Source organism: Antennarius striatus, chromosome 9 (genome assembly GCF_040054535.1).
Source record: "Antennarius striatus isolate MH-2024 chromosome 9, ASM4005453v1, whole genome shotgun sequence".
Taxonomy (NCBI): domain Eukaryota; kingdom Metazoa; phylum Chordata; class Actinopteri; order Lophiiformes; family Antennariidae; genus Antennarius; species Antennarius striatus.
In genome coordinates, this window is record NC_090784.1 from 3,670,184 (window position 1) to 3,694,625 (window position 24,442).

Below are 24,442 nucleotides of genomic sequence, written 5' to 3' on the forward strand. Positions count from 1 at the left end.
CTGATAAAAACACAAGAAAAGTCAGGTGTTTTGGGGTTTTTTTTCTCATGTTAACATAATAAGTGAATCACTTTGTAAAAACACTTAAATGTGTTTGAGCCTGCATGTGCTGACAGCCTCTTTTTACTTTCATGCCACAGTACTTAGCAAATAGGCAATGCAGCTAAATTCAGTTGTGCGTAAAGGAAGTTTCATCTGCGTGTGAATATCATGTAAGCTGGTAAGGCTCTGCACTGTAGCTAACCCTGTCCAGGTCTGGCCTCTGGTCCTGAGCCAACCGCTATGGTCAGTTCCTGTACAGACATATAGTGTGTTTTTGAATCTGATTAAGGTTAGCGGCTGTGTACACACCAAAGTCCCTGCACACCATGAAAAGTGCAAACACACACACAGACACACACATACTGGCTGCCTACTCAACAAGTCTTGCAGGGTATAAAGCATCAATAGTATGACAGTGTATGAGGCTATTGGTGTTTACACACTACTGAACATGCATGTTTACTCTTATGTTTGTATATTCATTCAAATGCATGTGTGTGTTCACTGGAGTTTGTGTGCTTACAAACTCAGCAAGCTAAGTGACTACGCTTCATAGAACCATGAGTTTAGCTGTTGTATCTCACAGTTTCCACAGAGAAAGTCCAACAGTCACTGGCTAGCTTGGGAAAATGGACTTCATGCATGTGAAACTATGGTTGTTGTTGTACTGTTGCCTTGTGGTGATTCTGAGAAAGTTTGGTGATGGCTTATTGAAATTGAAACACAAGGCTTGTCAGCTTTATTGTAGAGACTGTGGAAAGAACTCTCCCAAGATGTTAGATACTCAGAAACTCATAGTCTCCGAACATGGTGTTGATACTGATATATGACTTGTCTAAACCCACCCTGTAAGAGTCCTGGAAACCTTTACTCCCTTCGTCTTAAATGGCTCATCTTGAAAGAAGGAAAGTGCACCACTGATTTGTCCCTTTAGTAGAACCTCTGGAGACCCATGCTTGATTTTCTACCGCTAATCTTCCAACACATAATAGCATAACATTATACCCGACAACCAGCACGTCTGGAATGGCTGTTTTTCCATTACTCTGGAGAGACAAGACTCTTATTACATCCCGCTCCAAAGTGGTGATGTATTGTAATTGTCAGTGTTCGTGTGTTTGTCCGTCCGTCTATCCGTTCATCCGTCCATTCGTCCATTAGCAAGTTCACCAAATATCTTTACAACCGTTATAGATAGAAAGATTAAACAAAAAGCACATTACTCAGGCGGCAAAGGGGATGAAAATGAGATTATGACGTTGACCTTGAGAAAACTAGGTCAAGGTCAAATTTCAACTTTTGTACACTCAGGAACCGGATAAGATAGAGAGATGAGGCAGAAGGTCAGTGTGAGTAAGACCATAGATCAAAGCACTAGCTAGTGCATAGCTTTGACCTACCCTGAAAGGTCAAAGCTATGCACTTGTCAGGTACTACTTTCAGGGTACCCTGACCTACCATGGAAGTAGTTCAGGGTAAATTGCGGGATGTTGCAGTCTCTGACTGCCTTGGTTCTTGTTTCCTTTGCAGTTGAAAAACACATTACATCATAACAGAATGTCTGCAATCATATCTGTGGCTTAGTTATCTTCACAAATGTGCTTGTGATATTAGGCGTCTGATACACTTCATGCACACAAATCTTGTTTTTAATAACATTTCCAATGTGGTGCACAGATTAGAATCCAGCTGGTTGTATATGCTCAGATGGCATATACAGCATTAATCCAGAATCCATACTAATACCTATTTAGGAGCCAACTCTGTGTTGTCCTTAAATGTCTTTTGTTTTTCTCATTCCACTATAGAAGACTTTAAGCCGAGTGTTCTGGTTGGCAGATGCTAAATACTGCAGCCACCAATTGAGGTAAACCTTGTCTTTCATTACCCCAGTAAATCCTAAGGGGACAAGAGACGGTTCGCTTAAAATTAATCACCCATTTATTTACTTGTCTTCTGCCCTCATCCCTCATTCTCCCCATGTAAGTTATTATCTATTCCCCCACATGTGCATAGGTAGTCTGATGATGTTTCTTATTCTGCAAAACAATTCTTGAGCTTCAGAATGAAGGTCACTGTTCCTCACAGTGTTTTTCTTTACAAGTGACGAAGATAAAGAGACTCATTTTTAATGATGATGAACAGATGAAAACACATAAAATGGATCCTGAAAGTTCTGAGATCCAAAATTTCAGATTTAGTTTAAAGCTAGAAAACACTGCAACCTCTATGCTAACAGCACTGGCAAACAACAAGAAGTTTGAATACATGATGTCTGCACACACCACAGGCTAAAGAATTCTGATTATAATAGGGTATCTTTTCCAATCCACATGGAGGCTATGCAACTCAGTGTTTCAAAAATTATAAAAACCAGCACCAATGCTTGTTAGTTGTTTTGGAGAACTCTAAACACTGTTTTGCTATGAACCTCCAAAATTTTCAGTGGACTAAGACTTTGTGTACCTATGAATTGTTATTTTAGGGTGAAACGTTCTTAATCATAAACGTGGTCTAAAGACTTCCGAGATATCATCAATGAACACTAGAAAATAGAAATGACTAATCGTTCATTGCTTCTAAAAAAACAAAAACAAAAAACAAACAGTAGGTGTCATGTCAAAGATCAGTACCTGTTTTTTTGGCAGTTGGTTCAGGGGCAAATAGTTTGACAGTGACCTTGGGTAACATCCACTGCATCCAGAGGCTGATCTTCCCACTTGTTCCACCAATGCTGCTTGTCTTCTGCTCCAGAGTCACTGTGTCAGCAAATGGACCGTCATCTCCAGCAGGCACAGAGTCACCCTAGGGGCCCAAGACAAAATGTGTTCCATAATCAAACCAGGGATGATGCAATGAGCCACGATCAGAGGCCAAAGGTGGCACCACATAATGAGCTCCAAGGCTGGGGCAGCATTCAACAATTATTTCACAGAGAATTAAACACACATACCTACTTTTTGTGTGTGATGCTGTTTGTCTATTTATCTATCCAACCATCTGTTTTGCAAATGTGTATGTATGCTTGAAACTTTTGTCACTGCGATAAAAGCAACCACAAGATTTCGAGACTTTGGTGAAGATGACATCAGGGACTGGTGAGCAGAACTTTACTCAGAGCCGAAAGATGTGGGAGGGACGGGAACTATTGAGTGGAGCTGTCACTGGTATTAACCCTTAACTAAAGCCACCAGCACCCACATGGCCTGCTTTCACTCAACTATATGAGGACACACACGTATTTCTACCCAGAATGAGGAAGTAAAGACCAGAGGAGGGTACAGATGTTGAGGAGCGGCCTTATGTGAGCTCTCATCTCATTTTGGGGTTTTTTGGCAACACACTGAGACTGACAGCACTGTGGACTTTTTAGAATTTCTCTCAATATCTTCCACATAAATCTGTTTTCCAAATATGTATCCATGTGGCTGACTCAGGAAGTAAAAAGCCTGCAAACAAACAATATGGTAATTTGCAGCTCACAGGGTTTCACTTTTTCCACAGCTTCTCCCATCACAGCATGGTAATGACAGATTATGTCATGGTTATCGAGTCTGGCTGTGGTTGGTGAGGAGGTTATCAACAATCTCAATTAGAAACCCCACAGCTGCTGGACTGACTACTCTCTTAAAGAGGATCCAGATGACGAAACTATGTCCCTGCTCTGCAGCTGGGTGGAGGTTTGATGGCCCCACGCTAATTTTCATATTTAATTTAATCACACATGAGGATGGCAGGCACCAAAGTTCAGTAACAACTGATGACAGTTACATAAATAAATTAAATATTATGATGATTCAAAAATACATTTGTTATTACAGTGCATGGGGCTACTTGAAACTGATGAAGAGAATGCACATCTTGGGAACCACAAGCTCTCAGAAAAAAAAGCTAAATTTATCTGTTTAGATATTCAAGATAAGAACTAAACAAAAGACGGTAAAGAAAACACAGCAGGAGCGTCACAACGTACAATCTATTTACTCATATTCTAGTGAATAGGAAACCAAAGCCTTGACTGGCGTTTTGTAGTACTCAACGTTTTCATACCCCTCAATGATGAACTTCTGCTCATATAAACAAAAACACCACAAAAAACAACACTGAATCATTCAATTCCACAAGAACTAGCATTTATCCCAACCAAGTGTCTTACAGTGTCATTACGTGTTTCCATGGATCAAAACACTCAAGATGTGTGTGTGTGTGTGTGTGTGTGTGTGTGTGTGTGTGTGTGTGTGTGTGTGTGTGTGTGTGTGTGTGTGTGTGTGTGTGTAATAGAAGTAACTGGCAGGGAGCAATATGAGCCCAGCATTCATGGTGATCAGTCAGTCTTAATGAGAGATATTCTAGTGTCAACTACCATTCAGGGACTAATTATTGTTGAGCTACCATCAAAACATGGCCCTGTGTGTGTGCGCGTGCATATATGTGTGTGTCTGTGGTTAGGACTATTTCGTTTACAGTTCTGGACAGTCTGTAGGATTAGTCTTGGTAATGTCATGTGTGGGAACAGGAGCCAGCCGCTGGTGCTGTGGGAAGATCCGACCGCTGTCTACTGCAGTGGTTACACTAGAGCATCGGACACCCGACTGCTCTGACTCCCCAGCCAGAACCACGGCTGTCACTTAAACACTCCCAGTCTCTCTCACAGGCTAATTTTAATAGGGTCAGAAGAGAGAGTAATTATTAACAGACTGGCATCAATTTTCTTGCCAGTATACCTGGAATTTGGGACTGAATCATAAACTAAAATGAAATGAGAAATTTATTGGAAAAAAGACTTTTGTCACCTAACACTGCAAAATAAATGTCATACTGGAACTTTGAGGTTTTAAGAAAGAATATCACATTACATTAGGCAAATAATTTAATAATATCTAAAAAGCAGTAGATCCTGCTTTAAATATTGTAAAATGTTTCTTCTTGCTCATGTTATGGCGAAAAACGTAAATGGACACAAGCACGCGTGTGCACGTAACGTTCACGCACACACGCACACACGCACACACACACACACACACACACACAGACACAGACACACACACACACACACACACACACACACACACACACACACACACACACATACACGCACATCCAGAAGGAGCTATTTTCCCACACCTCCCTCAGCCAAGCTGTAAAGTACACAGTTTAATTCTTGGGCCTCTCCGTTATAAACGGGATGACGATCCGGGTTTATTTTTGCAGAGTTTTTCTTAACTCATCACAGAGACCGAACATCTGAAGACAACAACAGGATGGGAAGTGTCAAAGAAAGATGGAAGAAAGGGCAGATCATTTAAAAAAAAGAGTGGAAAGAGGGAATGTTTTAACGGCAGGTGGAAGGACAAATAGTTGGGTGGATAGGAAGGATGGCTTAAGGACAGAAAGAAAAGTTTCAAATGGAAACAACAGCGTGAGAGAAGTGGGGTAAAGCTGCAGACAGAGATGCAGTAAGAGTCATCAAGAAGGTGAAGTTGTGGAGATTGGATGAAATGTAGACGGAGAAGAGAAAAAGCACCAAGACAAGCTATTACAGAGATGGAAAAAGTGAAAACCCAAAGACAGAACTCAACCTGACAGGACATGACTGTTTATATCAATTTATAAGAATTCTTATAAGAATTTATTTGAAAACAAATTCTTATAAACCTCGATGAGTCTTGGTGAAAACAACAGGGGCTAATTATTGCTAATGCTGAATGAGGTTGTTGGTATGTCCTGTGGCTAAATCAGGATCAATACGAAAGAGATATAAAGGAATTGATGAAAATAACAAAGGGGAAAAACAACAGAGACAGTTTGAATAAACAGGCAAGAAAAGCAAAAGCCCCATCTATGTAAATGTGACAGACTGTTAGCTCCATAGGTGTAGGTAGAGAAATGAGTGAATGGCTGTGGGGGCCGGGGTTTTGGGGATGTGATGGGAATGTGGCTGAACTTGAAGACAGAGGGGGAGGTGGAGAGGAGGCTCGGTGGGGAGAGACTGCTGCCACTACTGCTGAGACTTATCAAAACAGCTCCTACATTCTTGCTCAATCACTCAGCCTCCCAGAGGCCTAAACACTTCTACCAGTGTTTGTACTTAGGTAAACAGTAACAAGTGGGCTGTCAGGGGCCTCTATGGCCTTGTTGCAGACGCTCTGTACCACAGGGCCTCCAGTGCCAATCTCAAGTACTGCCACTTCTTTGGCTCCAAAAATGACGCAAGGACATACACATGTTTACCATACAGAAACGAACGCAGACACAGATACACTTCGACATATTAAACACGTTTTGTTTTGTTTTTTTCTCACAAGGCCAGTGTGTGATGGTTATGCTGTGATATCAGGGGCCCCATATTGCTGACAGGACCCTGTTGGTCCAAGTGCGAATCCTAAGGCCACCATGGCTGCAGACCGAAGACCCAGCAACCCCAGCTACACATTGTTGCTCCTACCCCAAACAGGAGAACAAATTCCCACCACATTATCTTAAGGATATGCCTCACCTCGTGACAAAGGAAAAACAACACTCATCTTGTTGCCCCCTAAAAGCTGACAGTACATTTTCCGTTGGCTTTGCATGTCTACACACACTGCTATGCTTCATACTTCGGTGTCTGGGTTTGATATTTTATCTGAACAAAAAATGTAAATACAGGTTATTATTTTCCCTAAATTAAGGAGCAGGTTTATACTCAATCAAGCTCCAGCTTACACAAATTAAACAGCTCATGGCCTATCTGGAGTATCTGTTCTGGCAAAGGAAAAATAATGAAAGAACACCAAGCACTGAGGAGATTTTTCCAGGTTTGTAAAATCCCTCCCAAACAAAACACATTAATTTAGACAAATAGCATGTGTTAGTAATGCCTCAACCCCTTATAACAATAAAAACTACAATATTTGTACTTAAAACGATAAATCAGACGCATAATTATGTATACACAAAACCCAACATAGCACATGGCTCATAGCAATAGACAGGGCTTCATTTGTGCTGCATGCTGTGAAACAGGATCCTGGATATCCCAGATTGGGACCGGCACCTATTTCATTAGACCCAGCATCTCCTGCATTAGTAATACAGTTTTTTCAAAGGAGTTTTTTTTACAATATACATGTTTTTATTGTTCAGTCATTATTTGAAATCCCACTGAAGTCACTTGTAAGTTGTCACAGCCCTCTGTTTGTGTGTTTTAAACATTGTTGTTTTTTTTTAAGAAAACCAGAAACTAGTCTGGTCATCTACAGTACTTAAAGCAACACCTGTGAGCAATGTTGCTGCAGTTTGACTCAGAATATATTTGCTTTTATTGTCTAAAGGAAAAAATAATTGTTTGTGACAAACATCTTGTCTAAAGTCAACAGCTGGCTTTGTCTTATGTTCCAGGTAATGCAGATTAAAGTCGGTAAGTATCTTCCTGGCTCCAGACACACCAGAACAGCATTCTCTCTGTTTTGGGGTTTACTGATTTATAAATGAACCACTGGCTGAGGACACCCTGAGAGGCAAGCGAGAATGCCAATCTAGAATTCTGTCTCCTAAGTCTGCTCTAAATTGTTTTCTTTGATGGGTTTATGGCTTAGTAAGGAAGACTTTGATGGGATCATCTTTCTACATTCCTCTTTTTTGTGTGAAACAGGAGAAAAACACAAGAGAGGAAACAATACAGGATCACAATAGAAATCTTCTTCACCTGCCTCTCAGGGCACACCTGAAGCAGTTACTATATTAATATTCTTTACTTGTGATTGAACAATGGTCTATGTGGCTTTAGTCAGAAGCTACCACTGGTAAAAACACAGACCTGACAGGAAATGTGTTGAGAAAAACAAACCTCTGTGGGGGAGCCAAAGTCTGCTGAGGGGCTGCATGTGCTGGTGTCAGGTAAGGCAGTGCCAGCACTGCTGCGCACTGGGGAGGATGGAGTAGCACCAGCAGGGGCTTCTGGGAGGCTTGACATCTGACGCAAGACGCCATGCCTCTGGAGACGTGCCCATGTGGAGCTCCAGCGGAGGAGGAGCTCGTACAATAGCTGAACCTGGAGGTGAAAAAAAAGTATACATCAAGATACTAAATCTAATATTTTAAAGCAACTATGTACATCACACTGTTTAAAGTCCAGTACAATGTAACATGAGAAGCAAAGTTTATAAATGGTTCTTGTATAAACAAATGAAATTCTTCATTATCTCAGAAAAATATTTATGTGGTGCTTTCTTCCAGCAGACGTAGTAAACATAGATTGAGCATGTGAACACAGCTGAATGTACTTTCAATAAATTAAGTCTCCTGGACCAATTGAGGGACTTAAAAGATAAACCTAAGACACCACAAGTGAGCTTAATATGTGAAACCACATTCGAATGCACTTTTGCCAAAGTCTGACTTGAAGAGCTCCACTGGGGAGTTGTCATGTAGTTCTGACTTCTGAGGCCATTACCCTGATTTGGCTTGGCAGCTATGTAGTTATGTGACACTAAACTTAGTTAAAATTGAGGGAGAACACAAGAGAGATGGAGGAAATATTAGCCAGAAATGAACCACTATCTGATCCCATTTCTTTCAATTTCCAACTTAGCACTCTTCTAGATGTGTACTCATCGCTCCAAGAGGCCTCATGTCACAAAAGTGATGGATGATTAATTGAAAGGCACAGCGTGCACATACACGTGCTTCACTGTACAAATTTATTATCCATAACAACAAAAATCCCAAAGAAACACCCAGAGAGGAAACTAAAGTTGTGTCATCAATTTCCCTTGAAAAACTCACCACAGTTTGGAAAAACTGAAGGCTCAACATCAAGCGGTCTCAACTATTTATCATGTACTGTATTCACATGAAAAGAGGCCTCAGCTTTAAACAACAAAGCCAAAAACAAGAGTGGAAAACATGAGTGGAAGGCAGGAGAATGTGATGTGATGCTTTCAGTTATTCATGCATTTACTCAGTGTTTGAGTGAGAGAGGGAGGGAGAGAAAGGGAGAGAAGCAATGCTCTTTCACAGTGAGCTAATTTCTGGCTTTAAAAGGCTTTGCTTCTGCAGCCAACAGCCCAACCCCACCCCTCCCCACCCCCACTCCAAAAAAACCCCACCACCATCACCACCACCAAGGGTCCCTCAAAAATAAAGGTGCTCAAAAACTCAAAATAGTTTGGTCTACTTCAGACACACATTTTAATTGCACACTCACACATAGAGTACACGGCTGTTACTCGGCACACAACAGGGAAGCCTTCCATAAGTCTTCATAAATCAAATGAAATGCAATGCACTAAATTGCAGCTGGACCATTTCTAACATGTCCAGGAAGAGCTGCGAACGCTGATCCAGCAGCCGTCCAGGGACAGAGCCAACAGCTGTCTGCCATACCCAACCCAACTGTGCTGCCGAAAGCAGAGGCACAGCTCCATGCTCCCCTCTCTGAGATTCTGGGGTCTGGAAGTCCAACCAAGCACAACAAAGTCTGCTGCACTCACCAGCAGATGTGGATATGGAAAGTAAGGAACGCCGAGTAGAGGAGACAAGGGAAAGGGTGAGATGAAGGGTCTTTACACGCTCTCTGACTGGAGCTCTGGAGTTCAATCCCTAGCCCTTCTTTTATGGTGACATTTTTAGCATTTCTTTGTTACCTCATTCCATTCATCCATTCTCTCACCATTTGTCCTCACATTTCATTTTCTTCTTCTCAACATTCTTATGACACTCTATCCATCTTTTCCTTCATCTCTTATCTCCTCTCAACCATTTGTTCTAAATCTGTTTCCTGCTCAGTAGGGTCAGTTGGTTCAACTCAGCTACTGCTGTCAAACCAGTGGGTTACTGCCCACCACCAAACACACGCACACACACAGTAAGACAGACAGACAGACACAGACACAGACACACACACAGACACACACACACACACACACACACACACACACACACACACACACACACACACACACACACACACAGACAGACAGACAGACAGACAGACAGACAGACAGACAGACAGACAGACAGACAGACAGACAGACAGACACACACACACACACACACACACACAGACACACACACACACACACACACACACACACACACACACACACACACACACACACACACGGGTTGGGGAAGTGAGCAGAACACTTGGAGGCCTTGAATCTCCAAAGACCTGTCAGTTGTGGATTAGAAGGTCTGCTTCTCCAGAAACACAAACTGGAGACTGAACAGAGGCATCTACAGTCACTCATCAATAACACACAGATGAGACACGGAGATGATTTTACTGCCTTTATAAAACAGTTTACAAATACAGTTCCAAAAATAATAATAATCACCACATAGAATATGCTCCCCAAATCTTTGAGAGTTATCAAAGTATGTTGTGTGTTAATTCACATGAGCCTCAGTGATCTACTGGCTTTCACTACTCTCCCACAGTGTCTTTGGAACAGCAGAACCACCATCAATGGCTCTTATCAAGGCAACACAGGCCGGCTGGCTATTGGATGTTTCTACGGATCTGAATGAACCTGAATGACCTGTGAAGGTTAACTTTTGTTCCAAGTCTTCTCTGTTTGTGGGTAATGTGTCTCCCCGTGGATCTGTGCAGTTCTAACCCTTTTTTAACCCTTTCCCAAACAGATGTAAGTTAATCACCCTCTTCCAGACCACTACGGGATTATTTTTAGATTTTGTCATACAGTCCTACTGGTGAGATCTCCTAGACAACTTCATGCTTCTGAAAACAGTCAATTTAAGTGGACTTGATCGAACAGAGCTGGTAATGATCAGGGACAGGTGGGTGTAGTCCATCTGATACAAGTTATTAATGCAGTTCTGAAGGATTTATTTGTATTTTTAAGACTAGGGGCAAACATTTTTTCATGTCAGGTCCAGTTTGTTTTAGATGACATTGTTGTCTTTAACACAATTATAATTTAAAACGTGTATGTCGTTTTGTCAGACTTGATTTAACATGTGCAAAAGTAAAACCGATCAGAACAAGGCAGTCAGAGACTGCAATATCCCACAACACCCCTAAATTCAACATTTTACCCTGACCTACATATTTTTGTGGGTCTGGCTTCCTGAAAATGTTGCTTTTTGTTTTGTGTTATATATCATCAGGTTTCAGAGATACAGGTATACAGTGCGCGGGTGTTCCTCGCTTTTAATGCGTTCCAGGAACCACACGCTATTAACGAATTCTGCGATAGAGCGACCATTTATCTTATTTTTTATGGTAATTTAAACGTTTATGAATCCTCCCCATACTGATATTAAACCACCTTCTATCTGTATTACCTTTTCCCACACTGTTATCGACTGTTTAAAGCACTTTTGTGTCTCACACAAATCTATGATTGGAGGTTACATGCACAGCAAGAACTACACAACATGCACTGTGATCACTTTACATTAGAAGTTAGCTTATCACTTTGGTAAACTGAGAGTCCAGTTATAATTTTGACAAGTATAGAGATGATGTAATTGATAATACTGAATGTCTTCAAACAACAAGAAAGTTGCCTGAACTCAGTATGTAGAACATATGTGCATTTATTGTCACACGGGTGTGTGTGTTTCTTCTGCTACCTTGGGTGTTCTGCATTAAAATGAAATGCACATGTGTTGGAAACACGCATCAAAACCCAGCAGCCTGTGTTTGCTATTTCATTTTTATGCATACATTGTTTGCACATGTATGAGCATGCAACTCTTTATCTTCCTCTTGCTCTCTTTCAATGCTGCTTATCAGTTGTTCTTTAAATGCCTTTTTGCATCATTTCCTATTTTAGCTGTAGTTACAGCTCAATTTTTACTTATATCATTTAAAATAGCATGAATCACACTGTTTGTGCCATGAAGTAATTCACTGTAAATTATGGAAAATATGACTGAATGTGGCAAAAATGCAATTTAAATTCCAAGAGAATTTAAGAAATCTGTGGTTATATATTACATGTTCACTTGTAGATGTAAGTCTTTATCTAACTCCTCCTGTGTGGTAAAGCAATCACTTCTGATGGGGTTGGTGGGAACTAATTGTGCACCCTGTGCAGCACTCTTACATCCTCATATGCAATCCAGCAAATGACAAAGCTAATTAGAAAGAGGGTAAGTAGTGTGAGGTCTCTTTTGTTCTAGAGAGGGTGGGGTTGCTCCGATGGCTGTTCTCAGAGCTCTGCTACATGACTTAAGATGGTACAGTATTAATTTGTAACCACCAGTCAGAAATCTACAAAAAAGAGAAAACTAAAGAGAAAGGAGGTGAACAAAAGGAGAAGAAAAGGAGCAGAGAAGTTTTCATTGGGCTCAAAAACTAATAATGACTCATCATATAATAGCAATAATCCTCTCTAACTTTGCCAGAAACAGGCACTCAATCTAAAAAAGAGAACAAAATAGAACAAAGAAATTTCTCCTTAATAAACGACCAGTTCTCCACATCTCTGGGAATGTTTTTTTATTTGCTTCTGGTACTAATTCTCCTCAAAATCACCACGGCTCCCTTTGTGGTCGGAGACATTTAACAGTGTGACCACTCAAAAGGTACTTCCAATTAAGTGTTTACAGAGGAACCTAACTCAATACAGTTAATTCAATTGTGAAGAAACAAAACATGTGCAATAGTACATGTAGATGTGAGTCGCTGCAGCAGCACAATGAAAAACAACACGGGGTTCCAACTGGGAGACAAACATGTTTCGTTTCCAATCTGTCCATATTCATTATGCTCTCACTAAAACATAATAACACACTGTAAAACCACGATGATTCCTCTCTCTCCTTCACTCAGGATTCAAATGTTTGACCAAAACAAACAACATAACACTCTCCTGTTTACAGTCTCGTTTTTCTGAAAATTACACTAGGTAGGAAGATGAGGCAGTTTGTTTATTGAAGTCAATCTATATCAGAGAATCATGCAGAGGCAGAATCTTTATGCCAGGGTTAGTGTGTTCATATTTCAGGAAAGTTTACAATAGGGTGATTTGTATAAAAATCTGATAACTACTTTGCGAGGTTCAGAACTGTCTAACTGACCTGAGGGTTGGAGCACTTGACGTAGATGGGCTGTAGATCAACATGGAGGCAGACTACAAAGGACTGCCTCCCTTCAGAGCAACTCTGCAGCTTATGAGATGTGACGGCCAGTGTGGAGGTGCAGCCCATAGGCTCCAGCAGGCTCAGGCTTCGGTGCTGTCCCAGCAGTGTGTACACACTGAACTGACTCAGGCTTACAGTCCACGGGAAGGCATCACCTGGTGGGTGGCATGAGAGAACAAAAGTAAGAACACATTAAACATTTGAAAATAATATAAAAATTGGTAGAATGAGGATGAAACTTGCAGCACAGATACTGGCAAAGATTCAAGGCAGCAAAGAGGAGGACAGAGATGGGAGAGCAAGAACAGAAGCCAAGAAATTGTAAAACTGAGAAGAAGGCAAAGAGAGATGCAAGAAAATACAGATGAGATTTGGAAAAAGGACAAAAAAGTGCAAATGATTAAAATATAAGAAGGACCAGTCAACAAAGCTCATTATCAAAAAACATTGTGACAACTAGACTTTTCTTTCCGCTTAGCAAGCCAACTACTGTACATGGGATGACAAAGCTTTCTGGAACACATTAAGGAATAGTATCCTTTCTCAAAACAGCAGTCACAGCTGTTTTTTTAATGTATTGGTCTGTGACAAAATGCAATTGAAGAAAAGCTTGAACCTGTTAGCTTCACAGCAAAGACAGAATCATTTTCAGAGAAGGTGAGCTTGTTCACTAGCATGCAGTCATGCACTGCAGGCTAGACGCTTTGATCGAGAGCATTGAACATGATAGATGAAGAGGTTTTCAAATGGTAGGAATGAATTATTGGAAGCATGGGTTGTTAATTTTAATGACATCAATGACATGCTTGATGATGTCACTGTTTAGCTGTAGTTTTTCTTTCTTCTCTGTTTTTAAAATCTGTATGCCCAATGCTGATGTCACTGAAGAGCGGGAGTAGAAAGAAAAAGGAGGGTGGCCTCCTTCTTTTCCTTCTGAAGAGAAAACACTGCTCAAACGACTGAGTGCTGCTTATGTCAACTCTACCAGGTGTGCACACCACATGTGCAAGATCTATCTCTCAAAGCTGCTCTACTTAAGTTTGTTTGTCTTTTGTCACAGTAAATGAGTAGTGGTGGGTCAAAGGTTTGCTTAGTGTTGAAAAGGCCATAATGAATGAATGAATCCACATTATGTCGCCCATTACTATTGTGAAAACATTAATTTAAGTCGTTATTAAAAGCAACTTCGTTCGTAAAAAATGTTAAGTGGACTTTCCCCTCCCTTTTGAATTTATTTTTCACGTACGAACCTATTGCCATCTTTGTTTTCCATCACATATGTCATTTTCGTATCTAAATTTTGACATTAGGTCATTTGGTGGTCTCATAGTGTATCTGGGTGTGTGTTCTTCTCCTAGGATGTTAAGTCATTCTAACGGAAGTTGAACTGTAACCCACACAGCATGAAAACTGACCCTCCTCCAGAATGGGCTTGGAGACCATGAAGGGGAGCTCCTGCAGAGGTTCCATGTACTTGTGTCCAGCACTAAGGACACTGATCTGGGGAAGGCAGACAACCACAGTCCCAGGCATGGAAGTCTGGTTGTGGTACCAGCTTCGGACAGTGCTGGGAATGTCGCCGCAGGTGATGGTGGTCGGAGAGGGGAGGCTGTCATTAGGCAGAAACACACAGCAGGACTGCACCTCCAACTGGGGAAGGGACAGCAAAAGAAAAGACACACATTAATCAAAGCATTTCGTTTGATCACAGGACAACTTCCTGCCTCAGCAGGCTTATATCATGATGAGAAAAGTGTTGAAGTCCTATTGGGCCAATTTTATAGGTCTTGATCCACACTGCAAACTTCTATTAGACAAACATCACAATAAAAAAGAAAGACTGAGATGGAGAGAGAGGAAGAAGGAGAAGAGCCAGATGCATAGTTTACTCATTCATTTAAGACTGCTTCCTACGTTATTACTCTACATAAAGGGTTTGAAATCACAACACCTTGTTCAACTTATGAGCCAAAAAAAACCATTCACACTTTCTGGTCTGCTGCACGTGTTAGCAGGTTAAGATGTAAAGCAGGCACACGTGAAAACCAGTGGGTTTAACACTGGGACTGTGCTGTGGACTCTGAGCTCACAACCTGAGGCTAATGCTCTCCTGCTGGACCTCACAGTTTTGTCATACACATTACTTCACATTAGTGTATATTACTACTCCTCTAGGTGAAGACCATGGGGACAGAAGATGGAAAAACAAGGAACAAAAGCAGTCAGTGACTGAGTATTTATAGCAGGGCTAACATTTCCTCCTAAACTGTGAAATTAAATCTTACATTCATTTATTTATCTTCCAACCGCTTCATCTGTTGTGGTGGGTCGCAGGGAGCTGGAGCCTATCTCAGCTGGCTTGGGGCATTTGGTAGGGGAAACTCTGTGCATGGCGCCAGTGCACCGCGGAGCCACCCAGAGACACAGACAAACACGCACGCACACACTCACACCTACGGACAATTTGGAAAAGCCAATTAACGCGAAGTGCTTGTTTTTTGGAGAATGGGGATGAAAATTGCTGCACAGATACTGGCAATAATTGTGTGGGTTCTCTCCAAGTTCCCACACAAACATGGGGAGAACATGTAAACTCCGCACAGAGTAGGACTCAAAACCGGGACCGCCTTACGGTGCAACGACAGCGCTACCCACTGCGCCACTGTGCCGCTCATATTAAATCATATTTATTGTAATAAAATAAAACTCATTTAAAGTAGCACAACCAAGATATTTGTCTTATTATCAAAACTACCTTCTAAAAAACAAACTAGAATGGATTAGAATGGACTAATCTCTTGGGGACTAATTGAGTACAGAATGCTGTTTGGAGCTATACATGCAGACATTCATCTCTGTATATATTTGTAAGTTTAATGTTATTACTGTCAGAGATAAAGATAAACACCATGTCCAATGACAGCAAACAGAAAGTAATCGTATACTTAAACATTTGTGGTATCAAATGGGTCATTACAGAGAACAGCTCTCCTACCACACAACCTACTCTAAATGACCAACTACAGTTACCTAAATTATTTTAGTTACAATGCTATGTATGATGGTCGATTACATCTGTCACCATACATCAAATTTTACACATAATCTTAGGGACATTTCACACAGTAAAATAAATGTTTCCTGATGAAGGTTTGGTCTGAAAAAATACTGAAGGAGACAAGGACTGCCTGCTCCTGACACACAGATGTCAGACTCACAGATTTGATTTGTTTATTAAATGTTTTATTCAGCATTCTCCTATATTTTGTTCTAAATTGAACATAAATCAGATGTTGATGATGAATATTCAAATATTAATGTTTGATTGATCATTAGGAATATTAAAAAGATGTAATGAGTGAGTTGAAGTATCTAAAATGTTGATTGAAGAGAAGACTAAAAGAGAAACTACTGTTTGAACAACCAGGATAACTGCTACTATGACTATGTGCACAAAATAAATTAACAAAAAATATTACAATTTATTTCCTTTATTGGAGTTTGCTTGGATTTTATAAGGCTTTGTTATTGTTCCCCATGGAAACACAAAACCATAGATGATGTAATCTGTATGGTCGCTACAGAACTGCCACATCACACAGTGAAACGATAATCAAATAACATCTCACAGGTGACTACAAATGAAAAAATTAAAGAACTGAATGGAATTTGCCAATATAATGACCACTGTTTCTATACATAGCAAAAAAGTCAAAACACTTCAAAGATCCTAAATATGTAATGGAAAATAGAGTCCTAAATCAAGATTTGTTCTAAAGATTGATAGAACCAATCTTTAGTTGTCTCTTCTTCTGCTTTTAGTGACAACTAATAAAAGCCACAAAAAACAAACTGAAACAAACATGTAATTCACTGTGGCAAGAGTCCATGAGCTGATCCAAAGGCGGGGCTGTGAATAAAGCAACATTTTCTTTTGCGAGAAAAGCTTAGGTCAACATAGCAGATAAGAACAACAGTGAACTGGGAAGTTCATGGACCAGAGACCAGCGGGTGCTGCTGAGAAATATCCGACAAATATCTAAGCCGTGATGGAAGAATGTTCAAGAGAAATTATACCACACCAAACAAATACGAGTAAAGTTAGCGAAATAATGAACTGAATCAAATTTAAGTCTTTGAGTCTAAAGAATTGACATTTAAAGTCACTGTAATTCATACATCCTCCAGGAGGTAACACAGTAAGATGCTGGAGTTGTATCCAAGACTAATACTGTAAACAAGGGAAATCAATATACAACTTGAAGCAGAAAGAACTCAAAGACAGCAACTCTCTGCCAAGGCCAAAAAATCATCTCCATTTGTTATTTTAATAATATAAAAAGTTTAAGGATGTTGAACCTGCATTTGGATCTGAAGCAAAGTAAACACTGTCAAATGCAATTATGAGATAAATAAGGCAGATTTTTCTTGAGTACATTAGTTCATAGGAAAAGAGCAAAATAGTTCAATGATGCCTCAATGCAATGTCGATAAATTATTAAATAACATTGTAGTTCAGGATCCACTGCAAGACTTTGTCAGAACCAAATGGATGTACGACAACAGAGACTCCATAAGTGCTCAATGTCTTTTTTATGTGAGGAAAATGAAAAGCTGCTTCTTCATAAAAAAAGGAGAAGGAGTATCAAAAAATAAATAGATTCACTGTATTATCACTCAGATTAATTTCTGTTCCATAACATGATGGCATATAAACCTGTCTGAGTCTCAGTCATGGCTACAATGAACATAGTGTCAAACCTTCATGCTGCCATCAAACACAGCAAAATAAAATTAGAAATGGTTCAGCAGATGTGTCACCCTTCTCAGAATGGGGATTCAGAACTCTCTGGGAACCCACTGGCTATTCTCCGCCCTGTTACAGCAGGTCACCCTGGTTAACCTCACAGAGTGCTCCAAGGCTCCCCCTCTGTGGTGTCATGTTTAAGCTGTGACTCACACACACACAAACACACGCAGCATCCAAACAGAGACGACAGGGGTACGGAGGGCAAGAGAGGGAGCACTGGCACTGCTGAGAAGTGTTGACAGATCCAAAGAGAGTAACAGCCTGAGGTCAGAATGTCCCATGCATCACTGCTGCAACCACTGCCAAAACCACTGACAACTCTTCTCCCTGACCAGCTAAGGATCCCTCCATCACCCTGCTCTCCCAGGCTTTTGTCCCTCCGGGGCCTAGCTGGTGGTGTCCTGCTCTCGCACCATGACCAAGCATTGATTCATGGTGGAAAACCTGCACAGAGACGTAATGATGGGTTTCAGGGGAGAGAGTAACACTCTGGAGAACTGGTGAGAACAAATAAAAGCTGATGGGAGAAGATGAGAATCCGTTGCTTGTGTTGAGCATTATGGATTTGTTATAGTAACAAACAATCTGTAGTATCACATCAGTTGTGCTCTAAATGTATGCAGACCCTGACACACAGCAAAATTATACCTTGACAACAGCTCTTGAAGAGTCCTAAAAGAGAGCTTTGAGATGGCCAGCCAGGTATCTGGATGAAAGTGCACTTTTCATTCATGCATCATATGTATACTACCTATTGGTGGCAATGACACTCTCTGATATTTAGCTTGACCTCATTAAAAAGTTCAGCTTTAACATTGAGGAACTTCAGAGACATGGGTATTTGGCTGGGGTTAGAAAACTGCACTTGTGTTTGTGTGTGTGCACGCACGCACGCACGCATGCACGCACGCACACACACATACACACACACACACACACACACACACACACATAACACCAGTCATTATTTAGTTGTTTATGTCCATGTGTGGTCATATGAACTGCAAATAAAACATACTGACGCTCTTCAAATGATCCAGTAGGCCATCAGATGGCTGACAGTGGGTCTGAGTGGGTTTTCGATTGCCTTCTTTTAATGATCAACCCTCAACAGCGGTGAGGGTTCCTCCATGCTTAAGGCCACATAAAGGCCTTGTGTATGTGTGTTTTATGTCACAGCTTAAGGTGTAAAAGTTTACTTGAGGTTGTGCAGGGTCATGTTCGGTATTACGCACAATTGTGTTTAACAGCTCTGTAACAGGCCAATAAACACAACGCAGGAAGTGGTTAGCATGTGTGACAGTGTCCCCTTACTGTGAGCTGATGGACATGCCAGCTTTGTGTGTTTGTGAGAGTCCAAGCCTGTGACTGAAAGACAAAAAGTATGCACAATGTTCGTGTGACAGAACAGTAAACTGTCAGGAATGCCAGGTAAACCTAAAACAGTTTGCTCTATCACGTGTTTGGGAGGCAAAATGCTACATTCTAAGTGTGTTATTGCACTGAAAAGACAGTCACAAGACTCAGCAAACTAAATTATTTTCTATCTGACATGTGATGTGAAGATGTATTTTCTGTTAGGGCAGACCCATGGAAAGCAGCGTTTCCAGGGGCAGCATGGGGAAAAATAATTTAAAAATAGAAACGGGCACAAAAAATATCTGAAAGTCAAAGTCATAACTGCAGTGTGGAATATCTGTTACACAACTTTATACTCTGTGGGGTTCAGGGCAATGTGGAATAAATCGGCAGCAGAAACTGACAGATAGATGACCACTGGAAATGATTCAGGTACAACAAATAGTAAATAGAGCACAGAGTTGTGTGGGGATTGGCTAGAGGAATCTGGAGCTGAGTCATATTTATTATAATATAGATTTGGATTCAGGCAGAAGCCTGCTGTTAAAAATACATGAAAGTCATTATATTTCATATAGGATATCTGTCATTAAAGATGGTTCATCAGATGACACAGTGAAGTTGTGATTCTTGTTTTTTCCATGATGTTCCTTCCAATAATATCATTCAATGACCTGTTACTGTGAAAGTCAGTTATTGAATATAATCAGTGAACCGCACTTAAGTCACCACTGACAAATTAACTGTCGAAACAACACTGGGGGACAATATGTACGTTTGTGTACACACTCATACACACATGTGAGTGTGTACTCAAAGGCAGCACACTCTATTAATATACTTCAAAAACAGATGAGACACGTTTCAATTTTAACCAGGAAATCTCTGATAAAAAAAAAAGGACTGAGGCCAATCAACTCCTTATGAGGCTGCACACGCTGGGGTTTAACTGTGAAAACAGGCTCAAATGGCACACATACATCACATGTTTGCTTGCATGTTCACAGTATAAGCAAAAGCAAACACACAAAAACGTGCATAAAATCCCAGATCAAAACGCTCTTTGCAGCTGCAATCATTAGTCATGTAAATTCAGAAAAGAAAAACTGCTTCAAAAAACTAACAAAAACAAAGCAATGGCCTGGAATTAAAAACCTGAGTGAACATGCATAGACATTTTTCTTCAGACAAGTGCTGCACTAAGGCAGACTCTGATCGTTTTTGGTGTACAACTTCCTCTGATGGATGGCACCTGCCACAGGATGAACTCAGTTCCACATCACTGCTGGCATGAGTTCATGTTCTGCTCAGTCTTGAGTTGGTTCAGTGCAATGAGGTCTGATGTCTGTCACCAAAAAAGCAGGGCTAATGGGAAACTCCTTTTCGATATGATTCAAGGAAAATAGTAAGGGTACTGCAGTTTGGCACAAAATGAAAGAACAAGCAAAGAGTTTGTGTTTTTAACTCATAAAGATGCATTTTACTTCGCATTGCCTTTCATCAGTCGATCCCTGGTATGCAGAGAAAATGTCTGAGCTGTCTTGCTGAGGATATGAGGGATAACGATTTCACAAACCATCAGGGGAAAGACACTGGATGGAACAAAAAAAAACAGTGTATTATGCAACTGATAGAGCAGTGTTCTTCTGGTGTCTCAGTCTGTGTACACAATGTTAAGTAAAAAGCCCCAGAGCCTCAAACAGTGGGCGTGTCAGTAGTTTTTGAGTGACAGCCTTGTTATTTAGTAGGTGACCATAGCTTATACTGAGTCTTAGGCCTTGATCCTTTCCTCCTAGGCCTCTAAATGAACAAAGATCTCCTTCCACTTTGATCTACAATCACTTGGGCTCTAATTCAATCTGGATTCTGGATCAGGAAGCCAGCATATCCTGTCAGGAGTAAATATATACTAATAGAAAAGAGAGACATGATGAAAAAAGTTTGAAATACTTTTAAAAAAAATCCAGAAACATATCCGTTTGGAAAGCACTTTGATTAAATGGTAAGAGCATAAAGACACATTTTTGTGCTTTGTCTTGTCGTTCCCTCTCATCCCTGCCTGGCATCAGATCACAGAGTTCTAAATATGGGATTGTTCCATTTGTTGCAGCAAGTTCTGCTTAGTTTTATTTCTGATCACTTCCCCTGCCATCAGATAGCATTTAGGATCCAGACACATGTTCAGACCCTGTTTCATCTCTTTCAGTCTTCCTACTCTAAAAAGCGTCACTAAATTCCTCCTCTTCTGATGAGTGCATGATTTGTCTTGCGCAGTATTTCTCCCTTGAGTCTTTATGAAGATGGTTTATCTGGTTCCAGCAGAGCAGGTTCTAATAGAGAGGAAGCTAAGGGCCAAACACACTTAGGCTTTAAAAGGCTGGGGACATGTGGAAATGGCCTATATAACCACAGGAGGCTCTTAAGGCCTTGCCAGTAAATGACAGAAGTCTGATAGAGGACAGCTTGTCTGCTCTGAAAAACAAGCTGAGCTTAGAGTACATCATTCTCAGATCTTTATTAAGTCCCGTGAAATATTTCAAGCATGAACTGACAGACTGAAGCAAAGGTTTAAATATCTGCCTTGTCTAAAATGATTTTTTTATCTATCATAATCTCTTCTGACTAACTTATCTGAACTGATCCATAGACCTGTGTACATGTTGATTGCAGTATATATTTTGGATGTAATGCCAGGTGTTCCTTTAAAAAATATATTTTTGTCATCAAAGCTGTCTTGCTGCATAATTCTTGCAGCACTAAATGTCCTAGTCAACCTCCTTGGATCTGGGCAGTGAAGTACGTGTCAGACATTTGTCCTGCGGTTAAGCTTATTATTTTCATATCACTGCAGGGAAAAGAAAGTTGGAGGCTCCAGATCTGCACAGACCTCAAAACAGCACAAACCCTGAGGGCCAAGATCACCTCCCTGAGGAGCAACTCCGCAGCAAGTGAGGGATACACACTTGCATGTAAGCGGTCATATTCAAGCACATATGCAGGGACACATTTTTCTCTAATTTTCTCAACATCCTACACAATATGCAAGCCACGAAACACAGGAAATCACCCAGAGGTAGAGAAGAGGAAATTAGAAACACCCTTCCAGCATCCCAGGTGAAAACATTTGCAGCTCTGGAGCAGAGAAATCTCCACGGAGAAATCGACAGCTAACGGAAAACACATCCCTTTGTTTTTAAAAACCTGATACCTCTCCAAATGTAATCTTCCTGTTCGAGCAGCAGACGAGACTCTGTGTTTCCTAAGTGGCCGGTCAGATGAACAGAAGGTCCATAGAGCAAGCCCCCCTTCAAAAAAACAAACAAAAAAAATATCTCTCTGGATACCCCACCCACAGTTGACCTTCTGGTCCCCCTTCATATCCTCCAGCATTCAGTTCTGTCCAAAAACACATTTGGAACGGTGCACGTAATAGTAAATTGTGGAAAACGTAGTGTAAATAGTGTCCCCGTGTATATTAACATGATTAATGTTTGTATCTGAGGATGACACTATGCAGATGTGTGTTGTCGTGTACGCATGTACACAAATTAAGTTTTTCCTTCAACCTCAGAAAACTTTCTCCTCTGATGTCTATGTGGAAGGCATCTAAGCATGATGCTGCCTGACAACAGATAGGCAAGGTCTCACCCACATGGCACCACAAGCAATAAGCTCGTGGCCTGGCACAGCAGCTGGGCCAGGCAGCCAGCCATTCCTGTGGCCCTGCATTCCTCTCTTCCAACACTGCTTACAGAAGCTGACAAGCACTGGAGGTCTCCCTGGCTGAGGTGGAAATCTGCAAAAATAAACGCTTTAGGTGACATGAAGGCGTAGTTTGTTTCTGCTGGCCCGGCTGTTTGTGTTATCACGGCGGGTTAATTGCAACTTTGATCGCTGGGTTTATTGATCCAACAGTGGCCTTAGGAGTGCGGCCGGCCTGGCCTGCCTCCACTATTCCCAACCTGATCTCAAATGATCGTACCTCCACCACCCAAGATTGGTCAGCCATTACAAATGGGATTTGAGGGATGGCCAAGTTGCCTGACAATGCACTGGCAGTAGGTGGTAATAACAGACTAATCTGTTGCGATATCCCAGGTTTCAGTTAACTCTCTGGCTGCCAGCACTTTGTAGCAATTGATCTCCTTCAGTGGACTTTCTCAGAGACTCCAGAAATTTATCGGTGTTTTCTTTCTTTTCTTCACCGATTTAAAGATGCTTCGCTCAGAGCGACAATGTGTTCGCAACTTTGTTGCATCCTAAGCTGCCGGAATTTCTCCATCTTCCTCTGATTGTCCATCCTCTGTTCTGTAAATTGATCAGTCTTCATGATGATTAACTCCATGATTAGGAGACTGATTTTCACTGACAAGCTGCTTCAGACTGTCCCCCAGCCCTCCCTGTTGAAAAACATAATCAATGTCTATAGACGTTTTTGGAAGCTAGTGTGAGAGACTGTTAATTTGAAATGGGGTGAGCTGAATTGACTAAGAGTTGGAAATGGGTTGTGAGATTCATGGTACAGCTTAGACAAACAGTAGTAAATACATACAACAGACAATGGTAAGTAGGATGGACTGTAGTTTGTCAAATGTATGAAACTGGCTGAGCTTGTTTATCTACAGTTATAGCTTGGACAGACAATTTTCCTTACTGCAGCTTGAGTGAGTGGAGGGGTTATGTATCCAGTCTGTAAAACTAGGCCAATTTGGAGCAGAAGGTGGCAGACTGCAGATTAAAAACAAGCTTTTTCTGGCTAACTCTGGCTAATATTCACCATTATCGATTTATACTCTGTGACTGATTCAAGTGGGCGAACGAGGTTGTTCTGAACCTCAGCTGATCTGCTTTGACCTGTGTTTGGCATGGTTTGCTCCACAATTCCAAGACAAAGAGTGGATGCATGCTATTACAATTTAACCACATTCACCTCAAGAACACAGTTTCTAAAAACCTTCCAGAAGAGCAGGGATAAAGCTCCGTCATTTTCCTCAACAATTTGAAAGCATCATAATCTTGAAATTGTAGCTGCTGTGAGTTTCTGTCCTAATGAAAATCTGTTCCAGGTCTCTGGGACTCTGAAGTTCAGGAGGTTAAAGACACAAGAGAATCCTACTAGGCACTACTCCAGTGTAG

At 41.0% G+C, this 24,442-nt stretch overlaps 1 protein-coding gene across 3 annotated transcripts in view; it reads right to left on the reverse strand.

Annotated features, from left to right (window-relative positions):
* Positions 1–24,442, reverse strand: part of LOC137600882 (intermembrane lipid transfer protein VPS13B-like) — a 359,901-nt gene that overhangs the window by 177,691 nt on the left and 157,768 nt on the right. For all 3 annotated transcript variants that reach the window (XM_068322736.1, XM_068322735.1, XM_068322737.1), the window contains exons 23-26: positions 14,553–14,787; positions 13,075–13,292; positions 7,871–8,074; positions 2,676–2,847 (exon numbers count right to left, since the gene is read on the reverse strand). In XM_068322736.1, the coding sequence (XP_068178837.1) occupies positions 2,676–2,847; positions 7,871–8,074; positions 13,075–13,292; positions 14,553–14,787 (829 nt within the window). The remainder of the gene's footprint in view (positions 1–2,675; positions 2,848–7,870; positions 8,075–13,074; positions 13,293–14,552; positions 14,788–24,442) is intronic.